At 33.6% G+C, this 20,988-nt stretch overlaps 1 protein-coding gene across 2 annotated transcripts; it reads right to left on the bottom strand.

The window, feature by feature from the left end:
* Positions 1–3,653: 3,653 nt before the first annotated feature.
* LOC105864005 (alpha-amylase 2B) lies at positions 3,654–17,797 on the bottom strand. 2 transcript variants are annotated; one of them, XM_075999907.1, is made up of 11 exons: positions 17,538–17,796; positions 10,505–10,718; positions 9,997–10,143; positions 9,006–9,203; positions 8,378–8,608; positions 7,475–7,608; positions 6,596–6,718; positions 6,405–6,504; positions 4,624–4,742; positions 4,384–4,509; positions 3,654–3,877 (listed from the first exon to the last, which is right to left on the bottom strand). In XM_075999907.1, exons 2-11 carry the CDS (start codon positions 10,670–10,672, stop codon positions 3,688–3,690), a joined length of 1,536 nt encoding a protein of 511 aa, XP_075856022.1. In that variant the 5' UTR covers positions 10,673–10,718; positions 17,538–17,796; the 3' UTR covers positions 3,654–3,687. The 2 variants fall into 2 exon arrangements, with proteins under 2 accessions (XP_075856022.1, XP_075856023.1); XM_075999908.1 differs by lacking the exon at positions 9,006–9,203 and having other exon boundaries at positions 17,538–17,797.
* Positions 17,798–20,988: the final 3,191 nt, after the last annotated feature.

The following is a 20,988-nucleotide window of genomic DNA, read 5'->3' as shown; positions in this document are numbered from 1 at the left end:
AGTCTCTAATAAGCTCCATCAGGAATGAAAAAGGAGAAATTACAACTGATACCACGGAAATACAAAATATCACCTATGAATATTATAAAAATTTCTATGTACATAAACTTGAAAACGTGGAGGAAATGGACACATTTTTAAAAACACATAGCCTTCCTAGGCTAAATCAGGAAGAAACAGAATTCCTGAATAGACCAATATCAAGAACCAAAATTGAAGCAGCAATAAAAAACCTTCCCAAAAAGAAAAGTCCCAGACCAGCTGATTTCACACCTGAATTTTACCAGACCAGACCTACAAAGAAGAACTGGTGCCTTTCCTGCAGAAATTATTCCACAACATTGAGAAGGAAGGAATCCTCCCCAACATGTTTTATGAAGCCGGTGTCACCCTGACACCAAAACGAGGAAAGGACGGAACAAAAAAAGAAAACTACAGACTAATATAGATGCAACAATTCTAAAGAAAAACTTAACAAACTGAATTCATGTGCTTATCAAAAAAATAATCCTTCAGGACCAAGTGGTCTTCATCCCAGAGATGCAGGAGGGATGGTTCAACATATGCAAATCTATAAATGTAATTCACCACATAAATAGAAGCAAAAATCAAATACCATGTGATCCTCTCAATAGATGCAGAAAAAGCATTCCACAAAATTTAGCACCCTTTCATGAAAAGAACACTTAACAAAATAGGAATAGACAGGATTTACCTAAAAATGATGAGCGCCATATATGACAAACCCACAGCTGACATCATACTGAATGGAGAAAAATTGAAAGTATTCCCGCTTAAAACTGGAACCAGAGAAGGTTGCCCTCTATCACCACTTCTAGTCAACATAGGGCTGAAAGTCCTAGCCAGAGCAATCAGAAAAGAGAAGGAAATATCAAGGGCATCCAAATGGGGGCAGAAGAAGTCAAACGATCACTCTTTGCTGATGATATGATCTTATATCTAGAAAACCCCAAATATTCTGCCAATAGACTATTGGAATTGATAAATAAATTCAGCAAAGTCTCAGGTTACAAAATCAATGTACAGTTATTAGTAGCATTCCTATATGCCAACAACAGTCAAACTGGGAGCCAAATAAAAGACTCAACACCCTGTGCAATAGCAACAATGAAAATAAAATACCTAGGAATATATTTAACTAAGGAGGTAAGGGACCTCTACAGGGAGAAATACAAAACACTGAGGAAGGAAATAGCAGAGGACATAAATAGGTGGAAATGCAATAAAAATAATAGTTTTAACTATGAATGTTGTAATTCCATTAATTTTATGAATATAATGTTATGATATTTAGTAAAATGGATTGAGAAAGTAAAATAGTAGAGACAGGAGACCAGTTGTGTAGCTGTTTTGGGATGCAGGGAAGAGATAATGGTGACCTGGATGAAGCAGTAACACATGATACAAAAGAAGGGCATGGAATCCAGAGATATTTTGAAGATACATTTAATAATTCATGCTCAGATTTATGTGAGGGAATAAGGAGATGTTGAGTGAAAGGGAGAGAAAATAAGAAATATTAATCCCTGAGATTTCTAAGCAAGCGTTGACAAGAAGGAGTAGTAAAAGGTTTGTGCAAAGAAAGAACTGAGGGTTCCATTTTCATTACATTAAATATAAAATGTCTGTGAAACATGGAAGTGGCAATAACAAGCATCTGTTGGAAATGTGAGGCTGAAGTTCAAGAAATGTTCTGCATTGGAGACACAGATCTTTATGCAAAAGGATTACTTTTAAGTTCATAGAAATGATGGAAATCCCAGGAGAAGAGAAGATTAAGAAAAGACTTACATGCAAGTGAGGTCTTAGGTCAAACAGAAGATGATTCAGTAAAACTACAATCTGAAAAAGAATAATCAGTGAGACAGAAGGAAACCAGGAGAGTAGATTCACAGTGGCCAAAGGAAGAGAGGAGAACAGAATGGCCCAACTTCTTGAATACTACTGAGAAGTAGAGTAAGATGAGAATAGAGAAGTATATTGGACTGGTAACATATATGTCATTAATGATTTTGACAAGAACAGATTCAATGAAGTGCTGATGATGGAAACTGGAGGGTAGAAGGTTAAAAATAACTAAAATTGAGCATGTGGAGACTGTGTGAAGAAAACATAGATGTTTGACTAGAAAAGGAAGCAAAAAAAAAATGACCTAAATCTAGAAAAATATATGGAGGATCATGCATTTTTTAGTTGGAAAACTGTCATACAAGTAATATGAGGGGACTAATACAGCAGTAAAGGGAAGATTACTAAATCAAAAGAGGGAGGATAATTTAGGAAATAAAATCCTCAAAAAGGTAAAAATGGGATGGTATCATTAACACAAGTGGAAAAAATGGCTTTTGGTAGAATGAGGTATAATTTCTTCATCAAGCCAGGAGGAAAGAAGAAAATGTGAGGGGAAAATGCAGGACAGTTCTCCAGGTGGCCAGGGACTGACTCAGTTCTTCACTCTTTCTTACCTGTAGTTCTCAAGAATAAGTGTAGAATGTGCTTAGAATCCAACATCCTGAGATAAGGAGAAACTGGCGAAAACAGCCCAGGCTCTGCTACTATTCCTCCTAGAACAGGATGTTTTTCATTGCTTTAGTCTAACTCATCGTGTGACCCCCCAGTAATAAAACCCAGGGCAGACTGCTTTCTCAGGTCCCTTGTCTACAGTGCAAAGGGGGCACATTCATGATATGTCTCGCTTATCATGAATCCTAGGCTTCTTTTGTCCTTTGATGCCTATCTGTAAGCAATAAACCTGCTTCATGCAACTTCTTTTCTGTGTGTGTTTTGTCTCACTGGACTTATACAAGTAGTAGATTGCAGCCCAAGATGAGTGAGTGGAAGTGGTAACCAATGCACAGTGAATCTGCTTCACAACAGGGATAGATAAGTTTATAGGTGAAAGGAAGAAAAAAATTCTGAGTTATGGTTTCTAGTTCTCATTTGAGCAGAAGAAAAACAACTGAGAGTTATAAGACCTAGGAGGAAGCCCAAACAAATTCTATAAAGTCAAGACCACAGAGAATGAACAGCTAGAGGATTAGGAAAAAACCGGACCACATGGTGTCATGAAAGCTCTAAATAACAATCCATAGTAGAGGTTATGATCAGAAACGTATAGCCATACAACTAGAAGTCAAAGTCATTAGAAAAAAAATGGGAAAGAGGAAAGAATAAAGAGAAAATGTAATTAAGTGCAATTAAGAACTGTAGATTGTATAAATTAGGTCTCTTCTATTTTTCAACTCCATTAACGACAAAGTATTTTCACGTTGTGAAAGCATACAAATGCACTCATTTGCATAGGAATCAACATTAAATCAGCTATCCCTAATTAATTGGTCAAATACCCTATGGAAGACTGACAAAATTTAGAGATACATAGCTGAGTAAATGGTGTTAATGATGACATACATATTTGTTAAGATGCTTTTCTGAGTTCTTAGAAATTCCTATGAAAAATATGTTAAAGTGAGTCTTCTAAAACATACAACATGTTGATAGTAATTATCTTATAATTATGTAATTATAAATGATTATGCTTTTCTGAGTTTTTCAAGTTGATTACTTATTATAGCTTTTACAAAAAATTAATTAATATAAGAGTTTATATATAAGAAAAGAAACACACGTGGTTATTGTTTTGAGTATATGTATTTAATTTGAATTTTACAATTTAGATTCAACATGAATTGCAATAAATGGATCTTCGGCAGAGTTACTAATAGAAAAATTAGCCTTGCCATCATTGGAAACATAGATATTAATTCCTGTGCAATTGCCGTCAATTTTATCTCCAGAAATGATATCACAATATGTGCCAGCAGGAAGACCAGTTTGCAAAGTTAAAGATAAGGACCTGTAAAATAAAATGTAAGATTTAACTTAAATTCAACACAATGAAGAGCAAGAAAGTGAATAAAGTATACTAAAGAACCAGATAGAGGAGTAGTTGAGGAAAAGATCTACTATAAAGAAAAGATATTACAGTATTGAGACAATATGGTTAAAAAAATAGGACTATAAGACATGCTCCTTTAATGATGTCACAATCCTTATTAACTACTTTGTGTATTTTGTGGGGTTTATATGTGTGAGCATATATATGTGCATTATATATATGCATATGATGTTGCAAGGGCACACAAAACAAACTACTTACAACAGAAAGCCCTTATAAAAATAGGAGAACAAAAGAATAAGAGCCATCATCATTTTTCTTCTGCCCTTTTCTGATCTCTCTGTCTTCTTATTCCACTGATGAAAGGAGTTTTCAGATACAAAAAAAGTAAATGAACAGAAAAGAAAAGAATAAACTAAGAACATACGAGCATAAAACATTATTTTTAATGGATACCTACTCACCAGTCATCATTGTTAAATACAATGAAGCCTCTGTTTCCTCTTCCAAAAGCAACTTGGTTGCTACCATTATCCCACCAGTTTGTAAAAGGCTGGCCATCAACTACATTACGGAAAACAACCATGTTCCTAAACACACAATATCATAAAAAAAAATATCGATTTTTTTCAACTTCAACAGTTAGAAATAAAATGTTAAAGAAAGTTTACTATTAGAGGATATCTCTAAATGGATATTCTTACCTTATTTGACGCCATCGATGTTCACAGACCCAGTCATTGCCACAAGTGGTGTCCGGATTAATAGTAACTTCTTTAATCACTCCATTATTATTTGGTGGCCCAACCCAATCATTAACATCCTTAATGAGGAAGAAGAGAAACACTCGTGTTTTAACGTATATGTATTGGCCTCTTCCTTCTCCATTACACCAAAGCCAGTCTATCCTGATACTTGAGTCTGGGCAGTGTCTTTATTTAGAATTTAACACTTTCCTTATTTCAGCCTTTTACTGAGTCTTCATCATCTCTCTATCCTCTGGTTCTTTAGTGCCACATTTTAAGCCAGACTAACAACTTTTTATCCTCTTGTTTTCTTTCTGAGGAACTGCAATGTCTTCTTAAAATCACTGTAAGCTGTGCAATCTCCCTGAAATGGCAAGGGCTTTAGTGTCAGAAACACCAGGACTAAAGCATAATCTCCATCACTACCAGCTGAGAAAAACTTCTCAGTTTGCTTATCTATAAAATGGGGATATTGCTCGGTTGCTATAAAAATTAAATAATGTATGGGAAAATGCCTTGAATATGATCATTGTTACATAAATATTAGTTCCTTTCATACTTCCTTTTGGATAAATGTACTAATTCGCCCATCCTAACGTTTTTTACAAAACTGACCAAATTTTTAATAGCATTTAATACTATTTTTCCAATGGGCATTTTTAAAGATATTCACAGGAAAAAAAAAAGGTCTAGGAGCATTATCAGCACCAGTCTTAAAATCATTCTTTTGCTGAATAGTGAACAAAACCAAGAGTTTAGCATGCAGAAGTCTCAGTGGAAATGTCATAGGAAAAAGGGAAAACAAAATAGGTCAGGATTCCTGACATCAAAAATAAGACCTATTAGTGGAAACTATATGAAGTTGGCTCAATATAAAGGGGCATGTCCTAAACATTAAATTTGTCTAAAAGTAAAATATATTCTACAAAGTAGTAAGCTTCACAAATTCAAAGGAATCTAGAAAAAAACAGATAGATATTGCTCTGACTTGTAGGGATGGGAAATTTCTTCTTTAGGTGTAAAATTTCTGTATGATGGCTGCTTCTGAAATCTTCAGTTTAAAAAGAAAACCTTCTACTAGTTTTCTAAATATCTTCGTAATCTTACTTCTTGGTTCCTTTTTGAAATTGCTAGTCAGATTAATGCCTTTACCACATACTCCATTATTTCTCTCATTTTTACCTCTCCTGAAATAGTCTGTAAATTTTTTAAAATGATATATGTAAATTTCTTTAATATAAAACGTGCAATTTTCTTCCTATTATAATGTACGTTCCCTATTTAACCTCATGTCAACTAAATCATTTTTTTACATGCCATAAAACTTCTTTTTTTAAAGTATTTAACACATACTTATATTGCTTTCACTATGGGCAAGTGAAGTTTTAAATTTCTTACAAGCATTAATGTGCTTATTACTCATATCAACCCCAAGAGGTAGGTATTTCTTAGAAGTACATATTTCACTCTGGGTATCTTGCTCTTATCTTTAATATTTTCTCTTGGGAGTAGGGGATTATTTGTTATATTTCTGAAATAGCTTTCATACTCTTTGATCACAGAAAATATGAATTTTACTCTTTTACTATTCTCTGCATTACCAAAATCAGAGTTCTGCATGAGGTTTACACTTAATATTTGATAAATACATATTGGATGTCATAGCCTCATGTTAAATTACAACAAAATTCCCTCCTTTTCCTTGAGAAAAAGATCTTTTGAACAACTTCAAAACTTACTTTTCCATTTTCAAAATATCTTGGCCAATGGTAGCTTGACATTATCCGTGTAAATCCATAAGGATGGGCAAGCATAAATCCAACTGCCATTTTATAAAGTCTGAAAGTCACAAAATATTATCATAGTAGAACAGAATTTTCTTACCATGATTGAAAGGTAGGCAAAAACACTAGAGAACTTTGTTTGCTACCTAGAGTCCCAGAATGTAAGAATAGATGCTCCACCAGCTCCATGTCCTCGTTGATTGTCATGGTTATCCACAAAGACAAGTGCTCGGTCAGAAGGCATGAAACTCCAACCTTCTCCCCAGTTCCTATTTAAAAAAATAATATATACATTTTTGTATTCCCTTACAATAACTTTAGAGTAACCTAAATGTACATCTCTTTCTGTATAGCATATTCATATTAAATTCTCTCTCTAATTAAATGTTTATTCTATAGGGGATATATACACACATACACACACACAATCTACAAATACAATCCATGTTTGCATATATGTATGGATTACTTGTATTCCATTCATGTTACAGCTATAGATCTTTGGTATAAAAAAGGGTCCTTTTAGAGGTTTCAGTATATTGTAATTTAGATGTACTTTAGAAGGGTCAACATCCATATCACATTATACAGAATGGCAACCTGGATTAAAATAGGCTTTCAATACTATATTGTTATAAACATTTCAATATTTAGAATTAATGAATTGATATATGTAAATTCTACAGTATGGTCACATTTTAGGTACTTTATAAATAGTATGATTATTTTAATAATAATCTGGATTTAAAAGATCATATGCAAACATTAGTCAAATCTAGTATACTAATATCATATACAGATTAAAATGCCTTGATAATATTTTGGGTTTCTAGGCATACTTTCTTATGACTGACATTCCAAATACAAAAGATGATCAATTGGTGTTTGTGACACTATAACATTTAAATTAATAACTGACCCAACAGTTTCCTAAATAGGAAGGTACTGAGAAGATAACCCATATTGGGGTAATATGACTAATAGCCCTGTGAAATAATTCAAAGGACAAATTGTATTTTATTTACTTTAAGTAACACATCTTCTCTCCGTTCCACTTGCGAATAACTGTGCCTAGTTTTGCTCCATACTTGAACTCTGTCACACGGCCATTTCCAAAGTACTCACTGCTTGTAATTGCCTCACCACCCAGATCAATTACCTAGTAGAAAGATAGGAAAAAATATCATTTTACATAAGAACTTTAAATTATTCTAACCAAAAATTAGTATTATATAGAAAATAGCTTTAAACTATTTGTTATTTGAAATACTCAGAATGGTTTTCCTTATACCAAAATTCTTCCTTGTTCTAATGAAATATATGGTACTATATTAAAAGAAACATAATGACAAGATGACCTATTGCACTGTGAGGATGCTGACCTAATTTTTAGTCTTGCACATAAATGATAATAATAGGTCACATTAATTTGGCATTTACTATCTGACCAACAACATTTCTCAGCACTTAATAAATATTAACCCATTTAATTCTCTAAAGACACAACCATTATCTTAGCCCTTTTGTTCACATGAAATAACTGTTGAGCAGAGAGTTTAAAGATTTGCCTAAAAACTAACAGAGCTAATGGTGGTACAGCCAAGATTTAAACTCAGATAGATCAGTCGAGACAACAACAACTATATGATTCTCAGTGTTCTCAGTCTCGGTAGAGATAGTAAATGGCACAGTGAAGTTTGTGAAGTTTGTAGCCTAAATAAATTCTCTGTACTTCCATAGAACCTATTGTGATAAAGAATTAGATGTACTGTATCTGAATAAAAGGAAACTAAAGAACACTGCTCTATACTGCTCTACATAAATGACTCAGCCATTAATGTATAGAAATTGCATATTTAATTAAATCTCCAATTAATTTTATAAAATATTTTATACACAAACATATATATTTATATTTGTAGATGTACCTCCTGGTAAATGAAAGGTCTACTTCCTTCAGGGAACCAACTTGTGTTTAGGTTATGCAACTTATCCAAAACTGCCTTCATGTCTCCAGGCCACATGTGCTTGGCAGCATCAATTCTGAAACCTGCCACACCAATGTCAATGAGATGGTTCATATAGTTAGCAATAGTGGAACGCACGTAATCTTTCTCCAGGGCAAGATCAAGAAGACCAACCAGACGACAATCTCTGACCTGTTGAGGTGAAAAATTTGTGATCGGTTCATAAAATATCATCTTTCACCTGAGAATCCATTGGACATTCATTCACTTATTCATCAATAAATATTTCTATAGTTCCTTGTTTGCATTGGACACTTGGGATATTGACATTGTACTATGGACATATTTTTTAAATATTTTCTAGTATAAAATGGAGAATATAGGAAATAAAGTAGATAAGCTTTTTAATTGATTATGGAAAAATTTGTAAATATTGATTTGAGTTTCTTATTTTTAAGCAGTCAGACCTGGTAAGTTGGTTTCCTGAGGGGTCTAAATTAATATTTAAAATGGAATTCAATGTGCTGCATATCTATATTTAAAAGCATAGATAGCTCTTTATTCAGATCACTATTTTTAAAAAAATTACCTGATAAGCATCCTTATAGTTCTCAATTTCTCTACCTCCAGTTTTACATTTGTCATCATTAAAATCCCAGGCAGAATAAGGAACTGCTGGAAAATTCCTATTTCCAGGGTCAAAGTAACTTCCACAAGTACTGCTTGTTCCTGCACTCCCACCACTACCAGTCATGTGATTAATTACAGCATCCACATAAATACGGACCTGAAAAACAAATTTTCTACTTCAGTTTGACTTATAGAAAGACAGAAAACTAAAGAATTATTTATTAAAGTTTACAGCATGTTAATTAAATTCCAAAATATTTCCTTGTTATTTTATAACTTATTTTCCTAAAATACCAAAGGTCGAGTATGATAGGAAACTAATGTGAACTGAAAACCTATGTCCATTCCAGACACGTGGTCAAATATTTATAGCAATGATACATTAAGAGACCCTGAAACCACCCGAAATATAAATAAATGCCAAGAGCTATTTGGGGAGGTAAAAATCAGTTGAGGCAGAAGAGATTATTGGTTTCTGAAATTTCAGTGGGTCACCAGGAGAAAGAAGCACTTAGCTTCTACTGTCTACTTAGTATCTGAAGAGAGGAAGGTGGCTATGAGTCTCTCATTTATACTCTTCTTTATAATGAGAAAATAGCCACACAAAAGAGACAGCAAATACTTTAACTGGAATTTTCAATTCCTAACCAGAAAAGTGTTTCCAGGAAATGTGTATAGCTATAAATGTTAAAAGTTGATGCTTTGCTTTTATCAGTAAATTCTGCTTTAAACTTTAACTCATCTCTTCTTTAGTAGATAAATGGCACATACACAACAATTTACAAAAGTTGAACATAAAGCAACAGTTCATTTTGACTTATAATTTAAGTATGATATAAAATGAAATAATTTAAAATATGCAAAACTTTCTGCTCAAAAGGACCAAAAAAATAGAAGAGAGAAATTACTTTCTTATACAAAAATTTCAAAGGAAATTTGAATTCACTTACACCAACATTGTTACATCTAGTCACCATGTTTCTGAATTCATCTTCATTTCCAGATCTTGTGCACAATTTATAGCTAACTGGTTGGTATCTTTCCCACCAGGGTCTAGAAGGGCTGTTAATTACAATATTTTCATTGGGTGGAGAGATCTATAAATAAAATAACATTAATAAGCATCAAATCATGGCTTACTTTATATCATTAGATGTTCTAGAAACTAATAATAACATAAAATTATTTTTGAATCCTTGTATATGCAACTATGTTTCTTTTTAACCACTTGAAAATATTAACAGCACACTGGAAATTTCCTACTGAAAAAAGATATCAGAAACAACCTATAAAATTGCCAAAAATACTTAATTGTTTCTTCTGCAGAAAACTATTTTACTTAGAGTACTTATATATGAAGTATTACAAAATGGTGCTTCAGCTTGACAGACACTGATGAGAATACCATTTACTATAAACACAGTGAAGGCAGCAATTTATACTATAAACAACACCTACCTGAACACCACCAAATCCATATGGAGCTAAGTATCGCTCACATTCAAGAGCAATATCAACCCAGCGCCACTCAAACAGATGGACAATAGATGTCCGTCCTGTTTGAGTATTTGGTGAATATTGAGCCCAGCAGAACCCAATGGCTGAAAGCAACAGAAAGAACTTCATTTTGCTTTGAAGTTGTCAGTGTCCTTTTTAGAAACTATTTATACTCCTGTAAGAAACACATTTTACAAAGTAAATATTAGCATGAATAAATAGAGCACAAACTGTTTATTCATAATCTGAAAAGAATTATCAATAACAATAGTAACTCAACAGGTGAAGAACATACAAAAAGTGTCCCATAATAATAATCTAATTGGCCTTTTAGAACTAAATGATTTTTCTTATTGTGAGAATACTAACCTTTTCAAACCTCTGGCTCTATATGTACATAAACAGTCCTTATTCACGTATTATCTAATTATGATTAGATTTCACTTCTGATGTCCATTACTAACAAAATGAAAATAATCAGAGCCAACTGAATTGAACAGTCCAAATATTGCTTTAACTATCTAATTTCAAATGTTTGTAATCTTTCCATTTAAAAAATTTAGCTGTTGTCCACCTCCAACCCAAATTTTTGGTTATTTAAATTTCTGCATTAAGATTTTAAAAGCTTTTTGGAATTTAAATGCCCATGAATTGGAGAAACAGACTTTTTTATGTCTTCATCAAATCATGTGTTTAATATAGTGGCAATAGTAGTAAGATTTGTGGTGGTAGTGAGTGTTATTCTCTCCCCATAGCCAAATATCTCTTGCAACTAATAAAACACTAAATAAATGAATTCACATCCCTTCTCCTTCTTAATGTAAGTGATATCCTATGAAAGAGAGTAATAATACAGGTGGGAAAAACTTCATCCATGCAACAAGTATTGAGTGTCTGCTTTTTGCTAAGCACTGTGGATGAGGTACACGATAAAAAGATGAGTAAGACAGACAGGTTCCTGTTCTCAGAGAGCTGAGTGGAAGGGAAAGAAAACATGTTGCTGTAAAATAATAATAACAGTAATACTAACAGTGATGATAAAAATAATATCAGGCAGAAATATTAACTATTATGAAATAACAGGATAATACAATAGAGAGTGACTTCACCATGAGGGTATTTAAGACTGAGTAGTCAGGGAGGACATCCTTGAGGAAGTGACTTTATGCTATGATTTGAAGGAGTAGAAGGATCCAGTCATTAGAAGATCGGAGAAAGAACAATCTAGATAAAAGGCAAGAGCAAAAGCCCAAGGAAGTAAAAAAATCTAAGAATATGCCAAACAATTACAAAAATACAGTCAGCATGGTGAAAGCCAGTGTGATAAAGGAGAGAGTAAAATGAGATGAGGTCAGAGAGGTAGGCCAGATCATGTAGGACCTTGTAGAACACGAAGAAAGAGAGAGCCATTGAGGCTATAGGAAGGGGAAATGGAAGACTGCAATATTTTAAAATAAAATCTCTCTTGCTTCTAGGAAGAAATCAGATTATGGGAGGATAAGAGGAGAGAGAGAGAGATGGAGAGAGAGAAGTAAGTTAAAAAACTCACAGTGTCCCAGGAAAGAGGTGAGTGGTTTGAACTAGGGCATAGATAAGATACATTTCAGAGGTAAACAGCAATTGGTTTATGAATAGAGACGAAGGATGAGGAAAATAAAAATATTAAAGATGTAGGTATTTGGTTGTGATACCACTTATTAACATGAGGAAAAACGAGGAGATACCAGGTTTGGGGAAGGGCATAAAGAATGCTATGAATCTTAATTATTCCTTTATCAATCCTAATGTTCTCTATTAGTCCTTCCCCTAGCCAACCTTGTGAACACTATCCATGACAAAACTATTGTCATCATCAATCATGCTCTCCTAATTTTCATTCTTACTTCTGTAATCCTAGTTCAAATTTTCATCACTGCTCTGTTTACTAATACACCTTTTCTAGTGTTTCTCTTTTCTCTTTGTCTTCTAATGCAACTGATACACTCCAAAAGTTTTAATCATTACTTTCCTGTTTCAAAGAAAATAAACAGACAAAAACCTCAATGGCTTTCAGGAGAAAAATCTGTTTTCTTCTCCCTGATTTTGAGTGTCCCCAATATACCTCTCATAATTTAACTCCCATGGTTCTCTCACACCTAGCTTACATTTCTAAAAGCACATAAAACAATGCGAATTATTGTTCTAGGTCCTGGGAATATCAGATGTGAAGTCTACCTTCAAGAAGCTTGGTCCAGAATGGTGGATATGAAAATACTTAATCAATTACAGTATATTTACAGTATAAATGAAATCTATTAATACTATAATGATCACTGAATGAATGACACTTCCCAGCAGTCATACATATGTGGATTCTCTTTCTATATAAACTTTCTACATAAGATTAGCTTGGGCCGGGCATGGTGGCTCACACCTGTAATCCTAGCTCTCTGGGAGGCCGAGGTGGGCGGTTTGCTCAAGGTCAGGAGTTCAAAACCAGCCTGAGCAAGAGCGAGACCCCGTCTCTACTATAAATAGAAAGAAATTAATTGGCCAACTGATATGTATATAAAAAAAAAATTAGCCGGGCATGGTGGCGCATGCCTGTAGTCCCAGCTACTCGGGAGGCTGAGGCAGAAGGATCGCTCGAGCCCAGGAGTTTGAGGTTGCTGTGAACTAGCCTGACGCCACGGCACTCACTCTAGCCTGGACAACAAAGCGAGACTCTGTCTCAAAAAAAAAAAAAAAAAAAAAGATTAGCTTGAAGTTCATTTTGTCCATTGGGATGCCAGCAAACAGGACACAAACAGAACTTTGATTATGATTTTCACAGGTAGCTTGATCTCTCAAAACTCAGAGCTCACTGATTGTGCTCTGACTATAACTAGGATGAAGGACCACATGAAGTCTAGCTGTCCCTAGCTATTCCAGCCATCTGAGTTGACACACTGGGTAAGAGAAGTTCAATGATGTTCCAGGGCTAAGACAGCAGAAAAACCACTTAGTCAACCCATAGAACTGTGAGACATGAATTATTATTGTTACTCCACAATGCAGCAGTGTCCTCCCTCCTCCAACTTATGAGTGGTTTCACTTTCTGCAGTTTTAGTTACCTGTAGTCAACTGTGGTCCAAAAATATTACAATATTTAGAGAGAGAGAGAGAAACCACATTCACGTAACTTTAGTTACATTATATTGCTATAATTATTCTGTTTTATTATTGTTGCTAGTCTCTTACTGTGTATAATTTATAAATTTTGTTATAAATATTTATATATAGGAAAAAACATAGTATATATAGTTGGCCCTCCATATCTGCGGGTTCTGCATCCCTGGATTCAACCAACTGTGGATAGAAAATAGTCTAAAAAATGGATAATTGTGTCTCTACTGAAGATGTACAGACTTTTTCTTGTCATCATTCCCTAAACAATATGGTATAACAACTATTTACATAGCATTTACATTATATTAGGTGTTATAAGTAATCTAGAGATGATATGAAGTATACAGAAGGAAGTGCGTAGGTCATATGCAAATGCTACACAATTTTATATAAGCGACTTCAGCATCTGTGCATTTTGGTATCATGGATGTCCTGAAACCAATCCTTCATGGATACTGGAGAGGGGACTATATAGGGTTTGTACTATCTGTGTATTCAATCATCCACTCGGGGTCTTGGAACGTATCCCCCTCCAATAAGGGAGGAATACTGTAATAGATGTAATAGATTTTGTGGAGACTTACTCTATAGGAAATGACAGTGAATCAGATATAAGAGAGTAATAGAGAAAAGACAGAATCAAAGAAGGCTCCATGATTTAAAGTTTGGGTGAGTGTTAAGAATGGCAATGCCTTTACCACTAATAGTACAATCTACTGGCAGACTTGGTTTAGGGCAGGTGTCCTCAAACTACGGCCTGCGGGCCACATGTGGGTGTTTTCACCTGTTTGTTTTTTTACTTCAAAATAAGATATGTGCAGTGTGCATAGGAATTTGTTCATAGTTTTTTTAAATTATAGTCCGGCCTTCCAACGGTCTGAGGGACCATGAACTGGCCCCCTGTTTAAAAAGTTTGAGGACCCCTGGTTTAGGGAAACTAAGGGACTAACATGGGGAGATACTGATTTTGAGGTACCACTTTTAAGCCAATTGGATATACAAAAACAATTTTAAAGATAGGAAGAATGAAGCAGAGATATTTGGGAATTTTTAACAAAGCAATTACAGTTTGAAAAATGGTACACAAAACACTTAATAACTGATTTAGTGCAGACAGAGAATAGAATAGATGCTATCCCTAAGCAACTATTGTGTATAGGCCAGTGCACACTGGCTGAATTATCAGGTCTGGAGAGCTGGATCCTTGAGAGTTGACAAAGTACCCAAAAAGTTGTTGAACACAAAGTCACAACTTTGGGCAAAGCCCCAATCTACATAAATGATGGGACAAGGCAGTAGGAAGGAGGGGATAAAGAGATACCTTCAAAGAGGGAGAGAGTTTTGTTAGCAGAGAAAGCTGTTCAAAAAAAAAATAAGAAAGGGAAATTTGCAAGGAGTATAAGTGACTACCTGGATGTAGACATGTATTAGAATCAGAATTGGAGAGAAGACTAGATAGTGGTTGACATAGGGCCGATGATACAACGTGAGAGAGAAAAGAGGCAACATTTGAGCTTCATACTTGACTCAAGGCTTAAATGTAATGGTTAAGGAACATGACTGTAGGGATTACACAAACTATAGTTTAAATGCTGAAATTTCTATTTGTCATCTGTGTGACCCTAGAAAGTAATCTCTCTAAATTTATTTATGAACCACAAAAAGTAGTAAGTACTTCATAGAGTTGTTACCATGGTTAAACAGATAATGCAAATAAAGCTGTTATCCCAGTGTATGGATACAGTAGAGGTTCAATATATTTGGTTGCTGTAATGTTTTATTATTGTATTGTTATTGTTACTACTGGTCCTATCAAAACTGCCATAAACATACACTCTCATCCCACCATCACTCTATTATCACTTGGCCATTCTGTCTTTGCATTTCACTCTTCCAAACTTCTTATAACACTTTCTACTTCACAGACTTATTTTCATTTCTTCTAGAGGAATGGATAGAGATGAGAAGAACTAGCAATATGTTCCACCTACATTTTTTTCCACATTTCATTTCCTTTCTTCCCTCCCCACCAGCCCCTAAAGAATTTATGACAATTACACGTTGGTTTTGAAGTATACTTCTCATTATTGTCTCATCGGTTAACTCTGAACTGTTCTTTTAATAACAAATCAGTGTTTTCACAAAGTATTTAGGATGTTATTAAAATAAGGGATAACTTGCAGATATGTGGGGAATTTTGTTAGCATCCCAGGATAGGTGAAGTTATACAAACATATAATACGCTTCTACTAAGGGCCATATAGTGTCATACATTTTCTCACTTAATGTTAATTTTCAACTTAAGCAAGCAATATGAAGAGTTAAAAACCCCATAGGAAAGGCATTAAAAGAACTAAAATATATTTTTATCTTGTGAAATACAATTCTCAAACAAATCCTTGATGTCTTTGGCCAAAAACAAAACAAAAATAAGGATTTGAAATAGTTATTATGTCCATTTCCTAGAATAATTATCCCAAAAGACTTATCCTCAGAGTAGCTATCCATAGTTGTTAATATCAATGCTCTCTTGCTCATATTGCATATTTCCTGGATTGGTCTACAAAGAAATTCCCTTTACTCTAAAGCTTAAATGGTTACTATAATTGTCCAAATGACATACGTTGTGAATTCCTCTAAAAATGTGAAATAGAACATTTGATAATGTCCTAACAAAAAAAAGCAATAGTCTTTAAGGAGCATTTACAGATGAAGTTTCAATAAGACATATCCAATGTCAAGAAGAAGAAAACTCTGTTAACTCAAAATTATCCAGTTTCTCATGTTCTCAAAAGTATTTTTTAATCAATATTACATAAGAGGTATTTGTTATTTTATTTCATGCCCATAATATGACATGGTATTATACACGGAAGGCTCTAGTGTAAATTCAGGATTTCTCTGAACACATCAAGTACCATAAATTTGGTCATTTAGTTTAAAGTCTACTTAAATAGCACCAAAGTCATGACTTCAATAAAGAGCTCTATTAAGCCAAAAGTAGCAACCTCCAAAGAACTTGTGTCTTTCTGTAACTTCCTTTCTACCTATATATGTAACAGTATTTACAGAGTTTTCCCCCATCCAAGGTAGCCTCATATCAGTACCAGAGTGAACTTTTAACATGAAAGTGAATTAAGATTGACCAAGAAAAGATAAATTATCTACTCTCCATATTCACAGTTCTTAGCCTAAATGTCTCATAATTAAATATCTTTATACCAAGTCATTTTGTAGAAATATCATTACAAATTTTAATAGAAATGCTTTAATCTCAAATCTATGCATGCTATTTTATGATTTACACTTATCTCTAAATGCTTTGACTTTTAATTTTCTTTTCTATTTTCCCAGTTTTCAATATTCTAAAGCTTTATGTAGTAATATTACTATAGGACTTGGTAAAGTTAGTGGTTTTTCTTACTGAAAAAAAAAAGGCATAATTCCCCTGAATTTTACACTGAATTATGCAAAGTTTTCTTAAAACAGTAAACCTTTACCCTCCAACCCTCCCGTCAAAATAAATAAAAGAAAAAGAATGAAATAAAACTGACTCAAGACACGTCACATGTGAAGGTTAGAGAAAAGAGGCAAAGATAATCAAGTTTGCCTACCAGATCTCTGAAATCAGAGAAACCTTTTGGGCCAAGGCTAAGACACATTTCCAATATAAATAGCACATTTTGTACTGGAGGACACTGAAACATACGTTGCCAACAAGCCTAATACAGACTCTGAAACTTTGAACTATATCAAATCATATGACAGAAACCACTCATTTCAAGACAAAAGGCAGAGGTGGGGGGCAACCAATATGATACTCCAAAAACACATTAAAATAACTTACCACTTTGACTTCTTTAAATCAGCAATCTTCCACATCCACAAATCAATGTTTTTCAATCATCAAGTAACAAAAAAATCTCAGAGTTCTGTTTTTGCTTTTTCTTCAGTTGGAAAAAAAATTGGTGGATTTAGGCTTTAATCGATTTTCTATAACCTCTTCCTGTCAATGTGCAGCCCTACAGACCTGTTCCAATTTTTCAATTCTAAGTTGTACAACTAGTCTGAGTTCTACGATGACATCAGATTAGTTACTACACTCCTATTTCCTAAGCAAACCATTGTCTTCCCTCCCTTGCTCAATTTGGTGCCCTGCACCTCTTCTTGTTACACTGTATCTCTAGGCTGTTTTGCTTTCTCTCTGTCTTCCTTTCTCTTTCTACAATTTTCTCTCCCAATCTCAACTAATATATTTTTTTTCTTGAATCACTTATATCGATATAGAGAAAAAAATTTTTGCTAAAATAAGCTTAAAGATCAGATAAACATAGCACTGGGTCAAGCTAGTTAAATGGGACTAGAATGTAAATTAAGTCACTAAATCAAAAATTTTATTTTAAATCCATGCTTTACCATCTAATATGTGAACATTAGAAAAAAACATTAAAGTCCATAGATTCACTTAAGTCCGTAGAAAATGAAGAAAGTATTATTGATAAACATCATAAAAATTTAAAAAACTACTAACAATATGTATTGTGTTACTTTCTATGCGTCAATTCCTTGCATTATCAATTTGATTCCACACACACTTATACGTTAGAAGATAGAATTATGATTATCCCCATTTTTAAAATGAGAAAAAATAGGCACTGAAAGATTAAGTAATAGGATTTGTCCATGGTCAAGTTGAAATAACTATTGGGACTGAAATTCAAAGCCAAGCAGTCTAACTGCACAATGAGCTCTTACCTACTACTCATTCTCCCTCATTGGGTTGTTATGATAATCAAATAAAACACTGTATGTGAAAATATTTAAAAATCTGAAAGTTCTGCTTAGCTAGTTATTATTATGTTTAGAAGATTATTCAAAAAATAATGGTAAGAATTATTCAAAAAATAATGGTAAGAATTATTCAAAAAATAATGCCTTGGAGGATTAAAAATATGAGAGCAATTTCAAAAATAAAAATAATGACTATAAACCGGAATGGCATAATCTCAAAGTGTTCTAAGGTCAGTTTATTGCATTTGGCAATGGTTACAGGCATTCACTTTGGACTTTGAAAATACGCATGGTATAATTTCAGTGTTAATCATTAACCAAATAGAAACAGTGCATACTTTCTACTGTGGTGAAGAGTAAAAAATAATAATAAAAATATAAGAATATGAAAAAAAAGAATGAGTGGGGCATTAAGAAAGTGGATTTAAACACATATATAACAATAATTACATTCAGTGTAAATGGAATATATGTTCTGTTAAAAGACAAGTATTTTCAAACATGATTTTAAAAAATGGGGATAGAAAAAGAGTAAAGATAAACAGTTAGAACACAATGAATCATGCAAATTCTAACCAAAGGAAAGCTAATGTAGCTTTATCAGTATTGGAGAAAATGAATCTAAGGCCAAATTAATGCCAAAAATAACATGGTTACACATTATAATTAAATATGTTTGACTCTGACTAGAAAATCAACAATTATAAATGTTTACTCCTCTCATAATTTAGGTTTCAGATAAAGCAAAAACTGGACAGAATACTAAGAAATAATAGCAAAATCTACAATTATAAAGAGAGATTCTAAACATACTGACCTCAGTAACTATTAGAACAAGCAGATTTGAACAGAAGTTTTCATTAACTTGACCAAATGGACATACAAAACCACACATTCTTTATACAATTGTCTAATACAGGGTCAGAAGGTGAGTCTTTTAAAGGATTGAAATGATATAGAATATGCTAATTGGACTAAGATCACATAGTAGGCTCTTGTTCACTGTATTTTATTTAGCCATTTTTTAATATAGTAAACATTTATTTCCAAAGATTTTATTGTTATGAGAAATGTTATGACCCTTTGTGTTCATGTGCTCTTGTACAAATGGGTGAATATATCTGTAGGCCAGAGAAGAGGAAATTAAAGCACATTAAATTTTAATGTTACACAAAATTGTCCATACATAGTCCAGTTTGTACTCTATCTTGTAGTGACACAGTTTATCATAGTACCTTTTACCACACTTTCACCACAAATTGATATTATCAAGCCTCTGATGTCTGGCTTTCTAATAGATATAAATGATTTATTTTAATTTGTATTTCCCAAATTACTAGAAAGGCTGAGAATCATTTCACTTTTGGAGGGGATTTTCTCTTGAGATTTACCTCTTCCTTTTCCCATCTATTTTTGTTTTTAGATTTTTTTTCTTCTTATGGAGTACTTAGAGTTCTTATGTTCTTGTTATTATTATATATTGAAAGTAAATTCTTGGAATTTATCACTTGTTTTGTGAACAGCTTTTCCAGTGCAAATTAACGTAATCATGGATGTTGGTAAGAATTAGGGTAGTGCCAAAGGTATGCCTGCGCTATTTTTTTTTTCTCACTACAGTCATGCTACACTTAATGGTAGGAATACATTCTGAGGAATGTGTGCTTAGGTGTTTCCATTATTGTAGAAATGTTAGAATGTACTTCTACAAACCTAGATGGTATACAGCCTATTGCTCCTAGGCTACAAGCCTGTACATAATGTTACTGTATTAAATACTGTAGGCAATTGTAACACATTGTATTTGTATATATAAACATATCTAAACAAAGAAAAGGTACAGTAAAAATCAAGCACTATGGTCTTATGGGACTACCATCATGTATGTGGTGCATATCTGTATTTACCATTCAAAAGGTTTTGTTAATTTTTAAAGTAATTATTTAAGTAGTTATCCCTCATGTCTCAGTATCCATGGGGCATTGATTCCAGGACTCACTGAAGATACCAAAATCCACAGATACTCAAGTCCTTTAGATAAAGTAGTATTTACACATAATCTATGCACATCCTCCTGTATACTTTAAATCTGTGATCCGCAACTGGTCCACTGCCTGGTAGGGACTGGGACATAGAACTCTGCTCCCCCACCTCACTGCCTGTCTATGGAAAAATTATGTTCCATGAAACCCGTCCCTCGTGCCAAAAAGGTTGTGGATCACTGCAAATCATCTCTAGATTACTTGTAACACCTAATGCAATGCAAATGCTATGTAAATAGTGGTTATACTGTGTTGTTTAGGAAATAAGTACACAAAAAAGTCTATACATGTTCAGTACAAATGCAATCATCCTTTTTTCCCTTCTGGTATCATCAATCCATAGTTGGTTGAAACCACAGCTGCAGAACCCATGGATAGGGAGAGCTGACAGTAGATGCTACTTGGTTCATCCTTAGAATCATTTAATAAAATAAGATTAGATTTAGATAAGTGAGTGAGCAAGGAAGG

This window comes from Microcebus murinus, chromosome 2, assembly GCF_040939455.1.
Source record: "Microcebus murinus isolate Inina chromosome 2, M.murinus_Inina_mat1.0, whole genome shotgun sequence".
Taxonomy (NCBI): Eukaryota; Metazoa; Chordata; class Mammalia; order Primates; family Cheirogaleidae; genus Microcebus; species Microcebus murinus.
This window is presented reverse-complemented; position numbering and strand designations above follow the sequence as displayed.

Excerpts from the sequence above, each read along its gene's own strand:
- LOC105864005 (XM_075999907.1), bottom strand. The coding sequence starts at position 10,672 with ATGAAGTTCTTTCTGTTGCTTTCAGCCATTGGGTTCTGCTGGGCTCAA. Across the intron at positions 9,204-9,996 it reads CTAGATGTAACAATGTTGGT|GTCCGTATTTATGTGGATGC; the intron begins GTAAGTGAATTC and ends TTTGTTTTTCAG. Across the intron at positions 4,743-6,404 it reads GATATTTTGAAAATGGAAAA|GATGTTAATGATTGGGTTGG; the intron begins GTAAGTTTTGAA and ends TTCCTCATTAAG.